This window comes from Copidosoma floridanum, unplaced genomic scaffold (assembly GCF_036245765.1).
Source record: "Copidosoma floridanum isolate Cflo_tuat_1 unplaced genomic scaffold, Cflo_Japanese_pri ptg000026l, whole genome shotgun sequence".
NCBI lineage: Eukaryota > Metazoa > Arthropoda > Insecta > Hymenoptera > Encyrtidae > Copidosoma > Copidosoma floridanum.
This window is the reverse complement of record NW_028321903.1, coordinates 8,123,431-8,144,071: the sequence shown is the minus strand read 5'-3', so window position 1 is coordinate 8,144,071 and position 20,641 is coordinate 8,123,431. Positions and strand designations below refer to the sequence as shown.

The following is a 20,641-nucleotide window of genomic DNA, read 5'->3' as shown; positions in this document are numbered from 1 at the left end:
CCGGGAATTGAACCACGGTCTCCCGCGTGCCAATCCACGACCTAGCCGACCAAGCCACCGCGCGCTCTTATATAGTATACAATTTTTAAGTACGAATGCGTGCATCAATACTTGGGACATCTGTTAACATTTCTCTGATGTTATTATCTTTTAATAACTGAAATGAGACTTTAATCTTAGTAAGCCATGAAATTGATAAGTAAAAAAGAGTTAAGTTATTTTTGGTAGTATACTAACTACAAGTATCGATATATACCATATTTATTCAAACTCTAAAATTAAATGTAGTTATTATTTTTTTTATATTTTACTTTAAAACTTCTTCCATAAGTACAAGAAGTCTAACTATGATACAATAATATACAAAAAGTTTCATTGGTTTTAAATATGCGTCGTGCTTTATTTCTAGATGCATTGAGTTCTGCGTTCACAGAGAACAATTTAAAATTACAGATAAAAAGTCATAGTGTACTTTATTTTGTATATTCGAGATACTATAGTCCATCAAAAATTACTGCAACATTTGCACACTTTAGTTAGGGGACTTTGACTAGGCCAAAATGCAAAAATTTCATCAAATACTTTGATGGTTAGGAAGAGGCTAAAAAAAAGTGGTATTAAATATACAACTAAAGCAAGGGTCTAGCAAATCGTCGCTCATACAAGATTAGTGCATAATGCTAAGGTATTCAATATGATGTTAAGCTCTTGGTTAAATTAAAATTATCACGGAAAATGAAACTAATTGCTTCATAGTTTTCAATCAACTGATGAGTCTTAAATGTACAAGATAAGTCATGCAACGAACTTAAGTCTATAAAGCTTTATCTGCGAACTTTATACTCTGTGCATACAGATAATAAGCAATGACGTAAGTCTAATATCAATAAAATCCTAAGAACGTAATCGTAACTTTAATAAGCGTTTTAATCTTGTATGAAAAATGTTTAACATATGTATTACACTCGTAGTTAGTGTAATGCCAAAAAAACTTGACTTTAATACATTAACTTCCTTGATTTGTAAGGCTACAGTCTTATTGCAGTAATTTCAAAATATATTCGATACTATGTAATGATTTTCAGTCCCTTACTCACTACTTACATGAAGTTTTTGTGATATTCTTTACGAATTATGTATTAAACAAGTTGTATTAGGAGAAAATTTTTTAATTTTCTACGAGTACTCAATGTTAGTAAATGTAAGTGTTTGATACAAAACCATTGAATAGATTTTTGAAAAAAAATTTTTATTAGAGCATTTAATTTTATTCCATTAAAAGTTAAGTACAGAAAAATTAAATTTCTCCGTGATTGTGTAGGACTAGTGCCGTTAATCTTAATATTCAACATAGCAATCTAACCCTATCAATAAAATGCATTTTTAAATAAGTTTTTTATCATTACTCATAAAAATTAAGCTTATTCATTTGGCTTTAGATCAGTGTAAATGTAACAAATATAATGTCAGTCTGACTAAGGAATAGTAGTGAAAGGGCTATAAAAAATTAGGAGAAGTAACTGTAAGGGTCTTTCAATATTATAAAGGGGACGAAAGCTGTAGAGCAACCTAACCAAAAACCTGAGTCTACAAAAACAAAAAGACAACATGCAAATGATCCTTAATTTTTTTAAAGAGCTATAGAATAATTGTTGAAACGTGACTCAAGATTGTGTGGAAAGAATCCTGGTTAGCTCAAACTTAAATACTGTTAAGCATACTAATATACATTTCACTTTACTTTAAAGTTATTTCCATAAGGTGTTATACACAATTTCTCCACCACTAGTCTACAGCCACTTACTAACCCTCGATTGACTCCTAATCATCCCCCCTTTAGCTCTTTTATAAAATAAAAGAAAAATCAACATACATCTTAGTTAATGTGAGCCAATAGAGTTAAAGCAAAAATTCATGACCATCCGTCACCGTTGTTCAACCAACTCTATCCAACTCTCTCTTTAACAACAACTCTCTTCTACACGATTTTGTGTCACCCCTCCCCCCGCAAGACCCAACTGATCCATCACATCATTTCATTGATACCTAATAAGTTTTGTTGCTTATAAGAAAAATACTAAAATTAGTGACAAAAAATTAAGGAACTAGTAGTTAAAAATTGTATTGATCTTTTGTTTTACTCCTCAAAGACGACAAAAAATTGACTACATACATAGTAATGTAATAATAACAACGAATTATAATTAAGAGTAGTTTATTAATTGCCCATTATTTATTTTACTAAGCATACACTTGTTAACTCGATTATATATAAATTGAGGTTGTTTGTAATGTTGTATGGGACATTATAATGTAATTAGGAACTGTAGTCCAGAAGCCAACCATAAAAACACTTTGCTCATAAAAAAATGAATAAAAGTTGGTTGTCATACAGCTTTATTCGAGCAATAACAATGCACCGTGGTGACTCTAGTAGACTGGTTTTACAAATAAGTCAAACAATATTAAAAAATATAAATTTAAGGCTTTTGCTTAACAAATTGCTATATAATGATAGTGGTTATAATGATGATCATAACAATGACAATAATAATGACACAACGACGATGACAATGACAACGATTATGAAAATATTTACAATACGACAACAATAACACTAAAAACAGTAACGACGACAACAGCAACGCAACTAAGATGGCAACAATTATGATGACGATAATGATTATGATGATAGTACCAACAACGATTATCATGATGATGACAATGATAACGATAAAGACGATAATGATTACAATATCAACGATAATGACAATCATAACGACAATGATGAAAATTATAATAGTAAAAATAATAATAGAAATAACAACAATAAATGTAAGGACAGTAATAATAACAATTATAACGATGGTAATGCTTATGACAATAATGAAAATAATAATAATGATTACGGTGATAATAATAATAACAACAAGAAATATGATGACAAAAGTGTTTCAGACAATGACTATGGTGATTACAATAATTGTCATAATAATCAGAATAACAATTATCATGCCATCAAAAAAAATATCATCAATGACATTAAAAACGTTGATAAAAATGACGACAATACAGCCAAAATGATGTGACTCCGATGACAACGATACTAATAAGACGGAAAATGGTGACGATGATATCAACGACGAAAATCACGATACTCACAATGACAATAATGATTACAATGATGGTAATAAGAGTAATAATAATGCTAATGACAATGATAATGGTAATGACAATGATAATGGTAACGATATTAATAATATAAGTTATAATAATAAAGATAAAGATAATGCAAATCCTTAGTATAATAACAAAAACAAAAATGTCAGTGATGAAAACAAAAACAAAAATGATATTTATAATAATAATGGTGATAACAATGGTGACAACAGCTACGATAACTTCAATTAATATAATAATGATGATGACAGTGATACTGGTAATAATAATGGTATTGTCGATATGAGAGATTATAATAATTATTGACAATTATATTAATAATCATAAAAAATATAATTACGATGATGATAATAATAATAAAAAAAAGTAATAATAATGAAAATAAAGATGACGATAATAATAATAATAACGAATAAAGTCAACAATTACATGACGACAACAAAGCAACGAAGACAACGATGACAAGAACGATGACCATGTTGGAGACGACAGCGACGACGATGACGACAATAATGATTAAAATTACGATGATGTAAGATGAAGATGATAGAAACTTAAGTTATGATAAGAATTATGACGATAATAATAATAATAAAGATAATAATTTTAATCATGGTGATGATAACTATAATGTTAACGATAACAATGACGTCAATAATGACAAAAACGACCCAATGGTAATAAAGATAACTAAAATGTTTGTGGTTATCATAATAACAATAATAAAAATAACAATGACCGTAATAAACATAACTATAGCAATGACAAATGTAACGAGGGAAAAGTGACTATGACAATGACAAAAATAACAAGGATGATAATGATGACAATTATAACAAAAATCACGATAATGACTATACAAACAATAACGATCATGTCAATGACGAGAATAATAAAAACAATGGTGATAACTTAAATAACTACCACAACGACAATGATGACGATAACAATAATTATGATGATAATGAGAATAACTTCGATGACGATGACAATAATGACAATGATGATAATGATGATGACATCAATGACTATGACGATGACGACACTGATGATTATTATGATAATAATTATTCTGATAATAACACTAAATAATTAATTGTTGTAACATCGGTAAACTTAAATTATTAATAGTTTTTTTCCCACTCGTTTCTTCGGAATTTTATATGTGGACTTTAAAGTTTTTTCGAGCAGGGTCTAACGTGCATCTGAAGAGAAGTGACTCACCTGCAAACTTTATTCGTTGCTGCAGCATATCGATCAACTATGATTAAAGCAAACGCACGTCGGCCTATGCTGACTGGAAATGAAAAGCATATGACATAATACAATATTTTTTAATACAGAAAAACGATATTTTGTTGTTATTTATTTTACAACTAATAGAGGCGAAAAGTCCAACTAGGAATAGATAAACTGGGCTGCAATACTAAGTGCTGGCTCGACTTGATATGATGTTCAAAGTTAGAATAACGTAAAGCTAATACGTATGGACAAATAATAGTACATACTACTCTCCTAGCAAAGCAACATCATTAATTTTCCATTTAGTTTTTATAGATTTATAATACGCTAAGCTACCCTTTTGTTTATTACATAACCAAACATTTTAATATACTATCTACAATAGCCAAAAATTTTTAATTCATTCAACATGTAAGAGAAAACGGGAAAGCTAAGCTGATAATTAACAATATTTCTTTTTTTTTTCTTGACTTATATGTGTTGGGAGAAAGTCCGTGTGGCTGCTCCAAAATATGTAACGGGATTTCCTAATCTCCAGAGCAACACGTGCCAACTCCCTTTTGAAAAACAAGAAGAGAAGAGCATAATAGCTAAAATTCTACCAAAATCTCGAATTATTTTTGCAATCAGTCAAAACTACCCGTAATTTGAATTCTGTTAACTCGCGAAAGGCAAGGTACTACTATTGTTACCACTACCCTTACTTTAATAATTTCAACTACTACTTTGATAAATACTATTATTATTATCATTATTGTTATTATTATCATACTATTTCACTAATGTTGAAATTATGAAATGTTATAAAAATGACCAACGTTATTTCTGCTTAAGTATTAGTTGATCTACCGTAGCACACCGATTACTTCTTAACTCAAGCATTAATTTAAATATTAAGCGATTCTCTCCACCTTTTCTGCAACAAGTTTTAGTTAAATAAACAAACAGTGTCCAGCATTAGTTAATAATAATTGTATTCTATCTTTACATTAATATAAAGTAAAAATTAAAGTCTTGTAAAATTTGGATGTAAAGGTGAAAGGAAGGGCTTAAGTAAGTGGATCACCTTTCCTTTTCTTGAGTGGAGGAGAAGAAGCTGGATGCGGGATGTGCCATATTTTGAGGTGCTAAGCTAAAGCATCTCTTGCCAAATAGATCTTTAGCTACTGTCTTTCCCCTCCAAAATTTTTCCAGGAAATTTTCCTGCTTCGTCTTGAACCAGCGCGTTACAGAGGTTTGCTCCTCCTTATAAATAAGACCTGAGAGCCCAGAAAAAACCAGAGAGAGAAAGAGAGAGAGAGAGAGAGAGAGAAAGAAAGAGAGTTAATTTCTACCCCTCAAACAGAAGACTGAATAGTAAACGGTCGCCTCTGCTACTTTCCAGTCTACTACGAGGTGAGGACACAGTACAGTTTAAATTTTACCCTTCAACGGTTGACTGGATAGTTAGAGCCCACCTCTGCTATCTTTTGGTCCTCCATGAGTGCGATTTATGAATTTTAACCTTGGAAACTTCACATTGGTTAAGCACGTGTAAGTTTAAGTATCCAAACATAAAAGAAAGTCGATTTGAAATAGTTAAGTGATTAACTGTACCTTTCCACTCCGTTTCAGCGCCGACGTGTTTTTAGATTTCGCAATACGATGTCGGTTAAAGGCCTAACTACGAGAATAAATAACAGAATTGTTCCTTACGTAAAGTCTAGGTTAATCATCTCTACTCCAGATGGTATTGGTTGCTCCTAGACCGGTCGCAAATTTAAACCGTTTTGCCCTTTGTGTAACCTCTAGAGTGCAACTACCTTTACTCGTTACGCTATTGGTATCTACTAGATTGTGGATGCGATACTACTTTGACACGATCAGAGGCGCACCGTGATCAAGTGCCTCAAACTACTGCTTGACAACCGCTTTGATTCGATCAGAACAGTCAGACTCCCTTCCTTCTGAGCGCCTGGTCAAGAAATTGAGCCACCTTTTAGCTCCGTGTCCCACCTACGCACCCAGTGCAAATCCCGAGTTATTAAGCTTAAGCTTAGACTCAAATAACACGTTGCACCGTCGTAAAATTATAATATAACCAGTGCCAATGATGCTAATGAACATAATAATATAAATAGTAAAGAAAATGCTGATAGCAGTGACATAAATATTGACAGTGATAAAAAAATTGACAAAAACAAAGACAACAATAACCATAACGAAGTAGCAAGAACGACACAGATAACAGTAGTGATAACAATAATAAAAATGATAACAACAATAACGTTAATGATGATGATGTTTAAGATGATTATAGTAATGATTGTCATTATGATGCCGTTAATGATAATGATAATAATAATAGTTATAATGATAACGACAATTAAAATGGTATGTATTATAGCAATACCAAAGACAACAATAAAGCTTATAAAGATGGTGGTAATAATTAGAATCATAATGATATGTATACTAATTACTATAGTCATTATGACAAGGATAATTATAATGTTGACAATACTCATAATGACAACGACGCTGATATTTACTACATTAACGACAACAACGTCTTGATAAAGACAACGACGACAATAATAAAGATAATGTCAATGATAGTGTTAAAAATGACAATAATAAGAATAACAATGACGATAATAAAAAGAAAGACGACACAAATATGCGACTACGACGATAACCATAAGTATAAAAATAACAATGGCAACAAGGTACTAACGACACTTATCACGATGACTATAATGATGACGATAACGACAACAATGTTGATAATAATTATTATAATAGAAATAACGATTATGTTATTGATAACAAAAATGTCAATAGTAGTAACAAAGATGATAATCTTGTTTATATCAATAATGAAAACAGTAATAAAAATGTTAATATTAATTAATAAAATAATGATAATGATAATTATAAAGACAATGTTTATAATAGTGACAGCGATGACGACAATGTCAATGGTAAAGATAATTATAATGAGGTTCATAGTCAAAATCAGTATAAAAATGACGATAAGGTTAATAATAATATTTAAGAGGTTGACAATGTCAACCATGATAATAATTGTTAAGAGAATACGGATAATAATGCTGACAATTATGTTAGTAATGGTCAAAATGGTCATAGTAAATAACAGTTATACTAACGATGATAAGAATTAGGATACTAACAATAAAGACAATAACGATAACAAGGACATAATAATGACAACAATGATAAGGATAATGTTATTGATACTGATAATGATGACGACAAAAATAACGATAACAATAATCACAACGACAATAACGACGACGATACCAATGACAAGAATGTGACCAAGTTATTGACACTGATAATAACAATAATAATAATGACAATGATTACCAAAATAATACTAATAATAAAAATGATGATGAACTCAACAGCGATAATTAGGACGACGACGGTGATAACAACAATGATAATGATAACGGTGATGAAAATAGTAGTAATAATGGTAATATGTATAATAATAGCGATAAACTGCTGAAAAAAAAGTAAGCTAATGATAACCATAATAGCATTAATAATAATAAATTTAATAACAATGTAGATTGTGATAATGGTAATAAGAATAACATCAAAAATAATATGAAAAACAGTATAAATAATGAAGAAAATAATAATAAAAGAAAAAATAATTGTAATAGCCATGAAAGTAATAATGATAAAAGTACTAAAAATAATAAAGACAGTAAGAAAGGATGTAAGAGACAATTGTTACGATAATAGTAATTTCGACAAAATTTATGTTAACACTTATTATAATAATGAGAATGCCTATAATAACAATCTAAATGTTACAATAAAAATAATAATAATAATAATCATAAAGATAACAATAATTATAATAATAATGATAAAAAAATAATCATAATGAAGATGATAATATTACAATAAATACTGATTGTAATAATAAAACTTATTATAAGCAAAATTATGACGAAAGTGACAACCATTCCGATAATATAAATAATAACAATAATACAAATATAAAATAAGACGATAGAGTAAAAAAAGTATGATAGTAATGTTAATAATAAAAATAATAATGATTAGGATATTATTAACCATAAGAATGATAAAAATTATGATGACGATAATGGTAATAATATTGATACTTAAGATTTTAATAATGGTAATAAGAGTGATAAAAAATAATGATAACAATAATAGAAATAAAAATAGAAATTACTATACAAATAATAATATTAACAATAATAATGATAACAATAATAATAAAAATAATGATACGAATAATAACAGTAGCTACTACAATGACAATAATAGTAATCATTATAATAATGATAATCGTGATGGTAAAAATCATAATAATAATTATAATAATAATGATAATCGTGATGGTAAAAATCATAATAATAATAATAATAATAATAATAATAACAATAATTGTAATAATAGTAGTACTAATATTAGCAGCAAAAAATATGATAACAACAACATAAGTTACATAAATTATAATTTTGTCAATGAGTATCACAATTATAATCGTAATAGTAATAAAAATAGTAAAAAAAATAATAAGATAAACTATAATGCCATAAAAGTGATAGAAATGATAATGGTGGTAATAGTTACCACGTAAATGATTATGAAGTTTAAGACGATACTACTAATGTTAATAATAATAATAGTAAAAAAAATATTAATGATGATAAATTTTATAATAATAATAACAATTATAATAATAATAATTATAACGATTGTTATTATAATAATAAGAACAACAATAATAATAAAAATGATAATAATAGAAACTAAAGTAATAATAATAATGGAGATTGAAGATGCTACTATTTTAGACCACGTCTTTGCAAGGAAAAGACGATTAAAGCACCCTACGAAGCAGGACTTAAATACAATTGAGGCCTAGAAAAACGCCCAGGAAATTACCTAGGAACACTAGCAACATAGATGGCAAGAGAAAACTTAAGGAAGATGGACAGTACGCCTATTAAAAGATGTCAAGGAATGGACTGAGCGAAAACACGAGAAAGTAGATTACTTTTCTACCCAATTCCTCTTAAATCACGAATATTTTTGCTTTTACCTCAACAATATGCAAAAAACACAGATAAATGCTTGCAAGTACTGCGGCTACGACAAAGGTGACGCAGACATTTGTTCTTTAACTGCACAAAGTGGCAAGCTGAACGAATCGTGCTGCAAAAAAGGATCGGAACTTTAAATCCCGACAACGTCATAGACAAAATGCTACTCAATGAACAAAGATGGACTGCAGTAGCCCAATACAGACATACAGCTCTCTGGATTAAAAAAGAGGACGGTTTTCTGGATGACTTAGTGGAGGTGGTACGCGCGTGGATCTGGTGCCATTGTGAGGGTGTGGGGTAGTGTTTTTGCTGTGGTGCTCGAGGTATTTGGGTTTTTTATTTTTTTTTTTTTCTCTTAGGGACTGGGCCTCTAAAGTATGGTAGCAGGATGGTTGGTGTGTGGTATGTAAGCTTGCGTGGGTGCTTGAATGTGGGCAGGCTTCTGTCAACTGCTTTGCTATATTACCTTCCTGCTGAAGAGCAGCTCTACCTCGGTGGCTTAAGTTTTAGCTCCACGGGCTCTGCGGTGGGTGCACCCCTTTAGCCTTTGTTGGGGGTAGCTGGGTCTGAGCTTGTGCTGGGGAGCCTCTGCTTATGATTTCGTTTCTTCTCTTCAACTCAACAGAGAAAAGTGGCTCTGATGCATAATGGAAACTAGAAAATACCGTAAACGATGCAAAAAATAAAAGAAGCGTTGGTAACGGAACATTAAAGGAAGCCCGTATCTGGGGCTAAGCCTCTATGGGCCCGGCTTGAACTTTAAATGCGAGAGCAGATTCCGAGCTAGGTGTCCCAGAAGAAAGGTTTAGCCAGTTTGGTAAGTATGGTTATAACGAGTCCCACACAGTAAAGTATTGGTACAATCTTTTATACATCAAGGCACTCTGGACGCCCTAGGAAAAAATAAAATAAAACAAAGAATAAAATAAAATGTAGTAATAATGATGATTAGGAATGTAATTAAGATAAAAATAACAATAACGATAATAGTAATAGTAATAAATAAGTTGACAATAATGACAATATTTATGAGGATATAAATGATAACGAGGTTAACGATGCTGATGACCATAACGACAGCTATAGTTCACATTGAAATAATAACAAAATAAGAAAAAAAAAGATAATGATAGTAGTAACGACCATAATAACTCTTATTATAATATTCATAATAAGGATTTAAGAGTTTATTAAAAAAAAATAATGATGACGTTGATAATAATGATAATTTAAATGTTTTTTATATAAATAGTGGCATTAAGAAAGATAAGGATAGTAATTTTAATATTTATAATAACAAAACGGTAACAATAAGATAAGGTATTGTGATAATTTTGCTATGATAAGAATGATTACAATTGAAATGATGATAATAATTATTATAGTACTGATAGTAATAACAATGATCATTAGGATAGTTGTTTTGTTGATAGTTAAAAAATAGTAAACTGTTGTAGAAATAATCATAATTGCAGTACTAAATTTGAATAATAAATAACGATGAAGATAATGATATAAACAGTTTTAATATTGACATTGACAATGATAATACTGATGATAATGGCAACAACTATGTTATTAAGGAAGAGGATAATAATGATGTAAATAATTATGACATTTACAATAACAACAACGACAATGACATTGTCGACAGTGATAATAATTATAATATTACTAAAAATGGTTGTCATTATAATGATTATAACTACTTTATGAACAATAATGAGAATATTAATGATAATAACGATAACAATGATAATGTCGATAAAAATGATAGCAATAAAAATACTAATGATCATGAAAATATTGCCTATTATGATAATGATGATGATGATGATGATGATGATGATGATGATGATGATGATGATGATGATGATAATGATGATGATGATGATAATGATAATAATATCTAAAATTTTAATGAAAACTTCGATAATGACAATAATATAAGTGCTAAGAATAAAGTAGATTTGAAGTATAATAACAATAATAATAATAATAATAATAATAATAGTTATGATCATGGTCATTAGGATACAAGAAATATTAAAAAAAATTAATAACATAATTATAATAATAGTGTTAATAAAAATAATTATAAAAAAAGTAAGGGTAATAATAATATTTTCAATGATGATAATCATGACGAGGATGAAAATTATTATCATGATTACAAATGTAGTGACGGGATTTAGGAAGAAGATAACAATCATGATGGTTATAACAATGATGATAAATATAATACTGCTTATAGAATTATGATAAATATAATGATGATCTTAATACAAATGATAATACTATTTTCGATACTGAAAATAAGAGCTATAACAATTAAAAATTAAGAAATATGGTTATGACTACAGTAAAAACGGTAATAATGATTATGATAAAAATCACGTTGTTCTTGCTGGTATTGATAATGGTGACGATCATGTGAAAAAATATAATAATAATTTTGCTAATAATTTTGTAGATAAAAATAATATTAATAACTGTTGTCACAATAGTAATGATAGTTAAAACATATATGATTTTAATTATGGTTATGCTTGCGATAATTATAAAGATGATTATAATATTAGGATATTGATAATAAGATACTGGAGATTAAAAAAAGGATAACATTATTAATAGTAATAAGGATTATAATGATAATAACTTTAATTGTTATGATAAGAATTACGATGATAGTTGTTATTATAATGATAATGATAGTTATAATGAAAATGATAATAATAATGTTGAGGATAATGATTATAATGACAATAATGATTATAATATTAATAATGTTGCTGAAAATATTGACAATAATGACAAGGTTGGATATAATAATAATGATAATAATAATAAGAATGTACTTTGGACTGTAGGAATTGCTTTTTTTTTTTTTATATAATATAAAAAAAAAAGGTTGGTTCTCAATGGTATCGACCCTGCGTATTTTCCCTTTTTAGCTAATGCTTTTGCTTACTTCTCTGTAAGCTGTTCTAACGTAGGAATTTTTATTACTTTATTACTTTTCTTGATGCCATACTTTATTACTATTTTCAGGTTTTAGTTGTTTTATACTAATTTATATTTAATTTTGTTGGTTTGCAATTGACAACTCTAAATTAATAATTTATTTAATAAACTGATTTTCTTAGAAAAGGATTTTTTTTAAACTAAGAAAGGAGTATTTCTTAGCAGACCTCTTTTTGTGGATTAATAAGCATTAACTAATGTTTTTTAAATGTGTTACGTTAAGAATAAATAAGTAGCTTCTCTCTTTTTTTTTTAATGTTAAAAAATAAACAAAAATTTTTTGTATTATGTGGTAAAAAAGTTTATTTCTGAGATATTATATTAATTTACAATTTCGCCTTCGTACCTAGAGTGATTTGTAGGCCCTTAAACGTCAATTAATAAGTTAATTTGGCCAAAGCTCAGCTTAAATTCCAGAGAGCTGGGGGATCGCAAATATTTGCAGCAACTTGTACAATTCTTTTTCTCACGTGGATGTATTAGCCTATACACTTTTGTTCATGCTCGACCTCATTTTTTTTAATAAAAAAAAAATTATACATTTATTAAAGAAGGAAGCAGGTTTATTTCAGAACAAATCTGCATTCGAATAAAAGTAAGAATATTTCTACAAATCATATAAATGCAGCTTTAAGTGAGTTTTGTACAAGGCTTAAAGTTTAATTAAAATTTTTTTAACTAAACATATAAAACAGGGTAAAATAAAGCGATATATAAATTTTTTTAGGTTTTGCTTACATCATTACCAATCTTGGTTGTGCTATCTACATTTTTTTACTTTTCAGTAATGATTACTTTATAGAATAGATTAATAAGATCAATATCTATGATATCGGCGTTTGATCTTCAACACGCCTAAACAGAGCAGTAGAGTAGGGTGTCCACCGAGACTTCAGTGGCAAATTTGGTTAACGTACCTTCCTGGCAAGAAGAAGGTGCAAGTTTGACTCCTGGCTGAAAAGGATAACTTTTTTGAATGCTTTGTAATTTTAATCGACGAAGTTTTTTGCACTCCAGCAATTTTTACCATAAAAATAAGTGCAACGTTTTTATAAAGTAAAAAAATATAGATAGCGCAACTTAGAAGGTAGAGGTCAATATATTATAATTTAAGAAGGTATATTTATATTTATTATTATGTGGGGTGTCATTATATTTCATAGAAGTGTAACTTTATACTTAGGGACCTAAGCATTTACTGTCCAGTGGCTTAAGTATTGTAACAAAGTTTAAGCTAAATAATGTGATACATCAATGTTTTTTTGTACTTTTGGTCTACATTTCGTATCACTTACACAAAATTTAAGAAATAAGTGATAAGGTCAGGGACCAGACTGAAACAAAACGAAGCATGTAAATCAAATACGTTATGTAGCGTTCTCTAATACTAAAACCAATACTTGAGACAATTTCGTTTAGTTTCTCGTACTAAGAAGGAAACATCTTAATTTTTTGATTTCGTTTCCATCTATCAAAACATAAGACCACGTACTTTTGTTTTGTTATGGTGAATTTTGAAAAACTAAACCATTTGTTTTGTACTGCTTTGTTTTTATTATTAAAACAAGAACTTTTTTTTCTATTTTGTTTTTTAAAAACTCAACAAAAATGTGCACTATGGAGAAACGGTTTTATTGCCTTGTGGAATTTGATAACAAAACATAAATAGCATTAACCTTATGTTTGTTTTTTATATTAAAAACTAAACATAATTGGTATTAAATAACGTTTTCGTACAAAGAAACATGAATCTACATAATAACGTTTTGTTTCGATTCACTTATACAAAATCCGAATGCTGATTTCATTAAATTATAAGAAGGTTATTGTAGACAAGAGAAAACTATTTTTGCTATTTTGCTACTCTGTGTGAAGTAAACAGTACAAAATAGTATATTTCGTCACTAGAGCCCAAAATAGAACTAGCGCGTTAGTGTACTTTGGTGCTCGAGTGGCGTATACTTTTTTTATGTGCCTGTGGCAAAAGTAGGTACTTTGATCCCGCTAAATGAAACAAAAGAACCCCTTCCATCCGACAGGAGCACGTAAAATTGTATACATACCACGGGAACTAGTTAAGAAGCCTCAAATCTCATGTTTGTCATGCATACAGAAAATATAGATAAGTAATGTATTATTCTTACCGAAAAGTGAAAAGTACCACTTTGCCCCTATGGATACACTTTTTGCCCTCTAAATTACTTACACTCTAGTGCAGAAAGGGACTTTACGCTTGGAGTGCGAAATGTGTGTCGCAGGGCCCAGAGCACTTCACCAGCGTGGAGAAAAGGACTTTTTCGGGCCCCATATTAATGCAAAAGAGTACCTTGATTTTCACTGTGTGAAAAAGTGTGCGGAAAAATACTTTTGGCTGTGAGAAAAGTCTCTTTAGCTACACATTTAGTTATTTCACACCATATAAAACAATTTTGTTTGACAATTGGGCTCGTTTGTGTGAACACTAGAACGTAAAAGTCGTATTTTCATTTTTGTGTAGAAAATAACCTGTTCTAATAATTTTATGACAACAAAACCTCAAAAATTAGAAAAACCTGATACTTTCAACGGCCGGGAAGATAGGCCAAAATCAACAACTTTTACTTGTTTTCTATAGTAAGAGAAGCAATCTATGTACCGAAATTGGTTGATCGATATAAAAATATTATTTTAATCCTTCCTATTTCGACTTCATCTTCGTACAAACAAGATCAAGATTCGAATGTAAAATAATACCATGCTTAGTAACTTTATATAAGCGTGATACAATCATTTTCATAATTTTTAGATACATTATGGCCACGTACCCTTTAAAAAAACTCTTAAAAACGTGATATCTTCAGCTAAGCAACTAAAAAATAGTAGTTTTTATTACGAATCTCCAGAGCTTCAGAGCTTTTCCCAGGACCTTTAGTACTGCCCTTAGGGGTAACTTAGTGTTTGGCGGGCGATGGTTGACTAGTATGAGAGACTTTGAGGAGTCTTGGGTTCGAATCCTCGCGAAAAAACTTCGAGATCTCATTTCTTGAGTTCTTTTGTTGAGAAAAGTATACAGGATGCTGAAAAAAAACTAAACCAATTTTTAAAATGATCAGTGGATTTTTCCAGATAATGTCTGGACCTCTTATCTTTCACGGAAACCAATACCTGTCTATCTCGCCGGTAAAGTCACTATTAGTATAAAAAAGTCAGTACGATCCGATAGATGATTTATTAGGAAAAATCCTTCCATTAATCTGACAACAGCTGAGATGTACTTGAGATGATCACGGTGCTCTGAAAGTATAGTACCCAGTTGGATTAATGGCTTAGTCATATAAAGGGACACTTATATTAGTGACTTGCACGGAAGACTGACACCCTTTGTAGAAAACGTTAAGGTATTTAGAAAAGATAGGTTTACCTATGGGGTAAGTAGATAGGTTTAGAGTAGGAAAAAACAGAATTAAGAGAAAAAAAAAGAAATTTGGTAATATAAGCGTAAAACCCCAGTATGGGTATATGTAAAACTAATACAGTACATGTTTTAGTCGACGTTACAACGTTATCTCTATTCTCGATGTTTTATTTATTTAATCATGAAATCATAGTATAATATTTCGGAAAAATTTTATAATGTTTAAAATTTTTTAAAGATATGCAGACATTGTTTTATCATGGTTTTATTGTAACCTAAGCCTAAAAGTGAGGAAAAGGTCGTGTTTTTAGTTTGCATAAAAATAAGTCAGAAGTTTTTATATTCAGGATTTTCTAAAAATAAAAAAAAGCATCGAAGCGTGTTAAAACATTAAAAAAAATTAAAAAACAACCCTACTTTGGCTATTTAGATTGTATAATCATAAAGAATTTTGGAAATGATAATAGCGTGTCTACGAAATTGCACATACAACAGAAATATTTTATTCGTAATTTCCAATAAAATTATTGAAAAATGACTAAAATTATCTTGAAAAGGTTGCAAAGTATAAAAAGAATTACTTCTGTTACTATTAGAAAAAAAGGCATATTTAAACTTACAAATACATAAGAAATTCATTATGACATTATTTAGAACCACTTCTCAACTAGTGTTACCTAGTCTTCGTAATCCATATAAAATCATCATATCTTTCGCCTAACTGGAAATTCAGAAGTTTTTGATAACTTAATTAGAAGAATACCCCTGTTTGATACTATAATTAAATAACTTATCATTTAACTTAAAGGCTTACTAAAGGGGATGAGTTTACATAATAAAATTGAAAGGTACACAAAAAAAATAGTTTTAAGAATATCCAACTGCTAAAAAATGAGAAAACAAAGAAAAAATACTCAAAATTAATGCAAAAAGAGAACATGCTGTTTTTATCGTTTAAATGAATCTCTCGCAGGTAAAGCCACAGCTTAAAGTACTGACACTGATGTAGAAGATAACACTGAAATACTGTAGTTATAATTATTCTACTTTTAGTTACAATAACTTTATGCTGCTAAAATACGTTACAAGAAAGCATAATGACGTAATAAGAATAATAATAATAATAATAATAATAATAATAATAATAATAATAATAATGATAATAAAAATAATCATGATAATAATAATCATAACAGTAATAATAATAATAGTACTAAGAAAAATAGTAATAATAATGATAATAATAATAATAGTTATAATAATGACAATAATCATAGGATTGTATATACCAAATAAAAATTTATATTTATTATTACTCATATTCCAACCTTACAATTTCTTACAAACAATTACACAGTCACATTTATTGCATTTCCTTTAAAAACTATAAATATATTTTATATTCACACAACACATCCTTGTTATTGAAGCATGAAACAAACATTTTTCTTACCACAAAATAACCTCTCTTGCATCTTTTGTCAATTACAGAAATTCTAAATTTACTAAGTTTGCACTTTTAACGTGCATAAACAATAATACGATTACAATCGTAGTACTTTATTATACAGTGATGAACATCAATGTGAATCACAAAACCTGACGCAGATAAAGAAGTTTTCGTTTCTAAAATTTTTACTATCACAATGTAAAAACGTTAAACGACCGAGTTAAAACTACTTAAAAATCAAAAAACCTTACACAAATACTTCGTTTTTAGTTATTGAGTACTATATGATAATATTTAGTAATACATTTTGTATCCATCAGAGAATATTAGACAATTTTTTCAGTATTATTATGAGAATCACTTTGGCTTGTATTGCTGTTATTTATTTTTTTTTTTGTTATTGTTTGGATTCAATCTCTTTTTTAAGCGCTTATTACATTGAATTACCAAAATATCCTGTAATATGTTTGCTGAAAGATTACATCTTAAATGAATGCCATACCAGAAAATAACCGTTCTACGGTAACTTATGTCATTGGCAGAATATTTGGTACGCAAAACAATAAATATAATTCAGGATCACTTTTTTTCTTGACTCCCAGTGGGTGATAACATTCTTTTTTTTATTCAACTTAAACTCCGTAGCTTTATAGTTCATCATGATCTAATCAATCATTAAGAACGATTGATTTCTAATAAATGCTAGGTTGTTTCCTTCTTTTTCTTGTAAAAATATATCAAATTTATCTAAATCTGTATCTTCACCTTGTACATCCTGAAAATGGGATATCTTGTAGTTTTAACTAATTGCAAAAATGCAGTAACATTAATAAACTACTATAGCTACTGTTACAGAAATATAGTTCATATCATTACTGTTTGGATTAAAGTCAGTTATTTACATTAGTAAGAGGCTATTGTGGATTTTTCATACGCTGGCATTATATACCTATGAGTAGTATATTAGGTATATCTCAATCATAGCCACAAGCTTGTTGCCACCAAAAAAAAAGAATAACAGAGTACTCTAAGATCCCGTGTAGCAGACCATAACAAATCTTTTACTCCCTTGCTCTTTTGACATCCCGCTACTAACTGCTGACAAACTCAAGATTTTTTGTACATTTTAAATTAAGTTACTTTGAAACATAAAGGTATCACGCAATTTTGATTATCATGCGTAAAAATCATTCTTCTTGATGATTGTATTTATTTTTATATTTCTAAATGTTCACCTTTTTACAAGTTTATTTGACACATAAAATCATGAATTAATATTTCATTAACTCTCATATCTTTTATGTATTGTATTATAAAGGGCTTCAATGTATTTACTTTTGATACTAGTTTTTAAAATTCTGACTACAATTCAACATATTGTAAAAACTCACCAAAATTAGTCAGTTTCTTACTGATTATGACATTCTTTTAAACTTTTAACGAGCCTGAGTTATTTTAATATTACAACTTGTCTTGAGTTCTCTAAGTGCTACTGTATGGTAAAAGCAGACATGCTTTTGTAAAGACTTTAGTTTCTGGTACACTGTGAGAAACACTATTTGAACAGTAAATTATTAAATTTCAATGATCATAAAGATTGGAATATGAATTATTAATACGTCGAAATAAATTTTGTACTAAACAAAAATACATTGTAAGGATAACAAAAAAAAAAAAAAAAAAAAAAAAATTTTTCTTGTCTTTTACTCATGAAAAATGCATACGTTAATCATCTTAATCATCAAAATGAAATTTGTTATTGTTTTGATAATGTTTATAACTATATACCATAAATTATGTAACTTCCTAATAATAATAACAATAATAATAATAATAATAACGATAGTAGATGAGCTATGGCGGTTCTAGAACACGGCGGTTCTAGGACAGCCCCCCTCTTTGCGGAATGTCCTCCTCTGAGGCGGGCCCCTGCGGCCAATGGGCGAGAGGCATAGTTTTTTTTTGCGCGCACTGCGTGAGTTTGTGCGCACTACCTGCAGCGCTTCTTGAGTTGGGCGCACTGCAATGTGCGTCTGCAGTGGTGGTTTGCGTGTGCTGCTTGAATATGTAAAGTCTTGTGCAGCTTGCATATGTTATGGTTATATGCATTTTAAGGTAAGCAAGCGCGTTGCATAATAATGTAGGATGTGAAGTGGTAGGAAAATAATTGTTAAAAATTTCTTTGTTTATTTTGATCAATGCGTTTATTCAAAATTAAAAAAAAATTACTTGTACAAACTAAACTTGCAAATTGATTTGTTAAACATCTTATTCTTAAAATACAAAAAAATACACCGTAAAAATTTTATTACTACTCCCTTTACCATATGCTATACTTAACCAACCACGTCGTACCCACTTATCCATGTAGGCAGCAGTTTTTGCCGTTTAAGACGTTCATATGCTGCATAGTATGAATCACTGTTTCGCTTTGATGATTTGACTGATGTACTAGTAATAAACTGTTGTTTTAATAATTGTGCTTTACTTTAAGCTCAAAATAGCTTTCTTTTTTCGAAATGATCTTGCCCATGTGTAAGGCATATGGAAGAAGAGACTTTATTTTCAAGGTGTTTGAAGGGACGACATATTTGCAACAAATCGTCAACTTCTCGCGTCAGGATTGAGCTAATGGATTGGGCTTTATCACTTCCATATGTATAAATTCTTTTAAGGTTTTTAGTAATATTTGTAAGACGAAACTTAAAGTCATTTAATGTTATATCACCTTTAAACCATTCGATTCCGTGGACTTCTAGTGTCTGGTGATTATTATGTTTTTTTATATCCAGCGGTAAATCATTGAAATTGCAGGGTGGTTTGATTATCCAGTGCCCAACAACGTTTTCTTGCAACGAAACCATAAAAAATTCTTTTGGTATGAAGTATTTATCAGCATTATGAAAGCCATGGATACTGATGATAAAATTCATGATGATGCGTTTGATGAGTATCTATAAATTAAGAATTTTAAGGTTGAAAAGTATTTTTTCTCAATGTCTTCTCTATTCGACTAGCTTTTTTTTCACCGTTGCTCTTACTACTTATGCTGAATAAGTAAAACTGCGATAATAAGAAGATGCAACCACTATTTATAACTTCTCTGTATCAGAGCTAGCGACATCTTCCCACCCGCAGCGCTGCTTGAGTTTGCGTAAATTCTCTGCAATCCCCTCTCTGTTAGCGAGCATGAGATACAACTTCCTTTCTCCTCGACCCCCCCCCAGCCCGTGAGTAAGTATGAGATACAGC

General features: G+C 29.4%; 1 protein-coding gene across 3 annotated transcripts in view; it reads right to left on the bottom strand.

Moving 5' to 3' along the window:
* The window catches only part of Mccc2 (methylcrotonyl-CoA carboxylase subunit 2), a 702,143-nt gene that overhangs the window by 180,680 nt on the left and 500,822 nt on the right, over positions 1-20,641 (bottom strand). Inside the window, exon 7 of one of the 3 annotated variants that reach the window (XM_089595593.1) lies at positions 18,074-18,164. The exons of the other annotated variants lie outside the window; for them this stretch is intronic. Coding sequence (XP_089451719.1) covers positions 18,151-18,164 — 14 coding nt within the window. The 3' untranslated portion in view covers positions 18,074-18,150. Of the gene's footprint in view, positions 1-18,073; positions 18,165-20,641 lie in introns of those variants that run through there. 3 annotated transcript variants of the gene reach the window in all.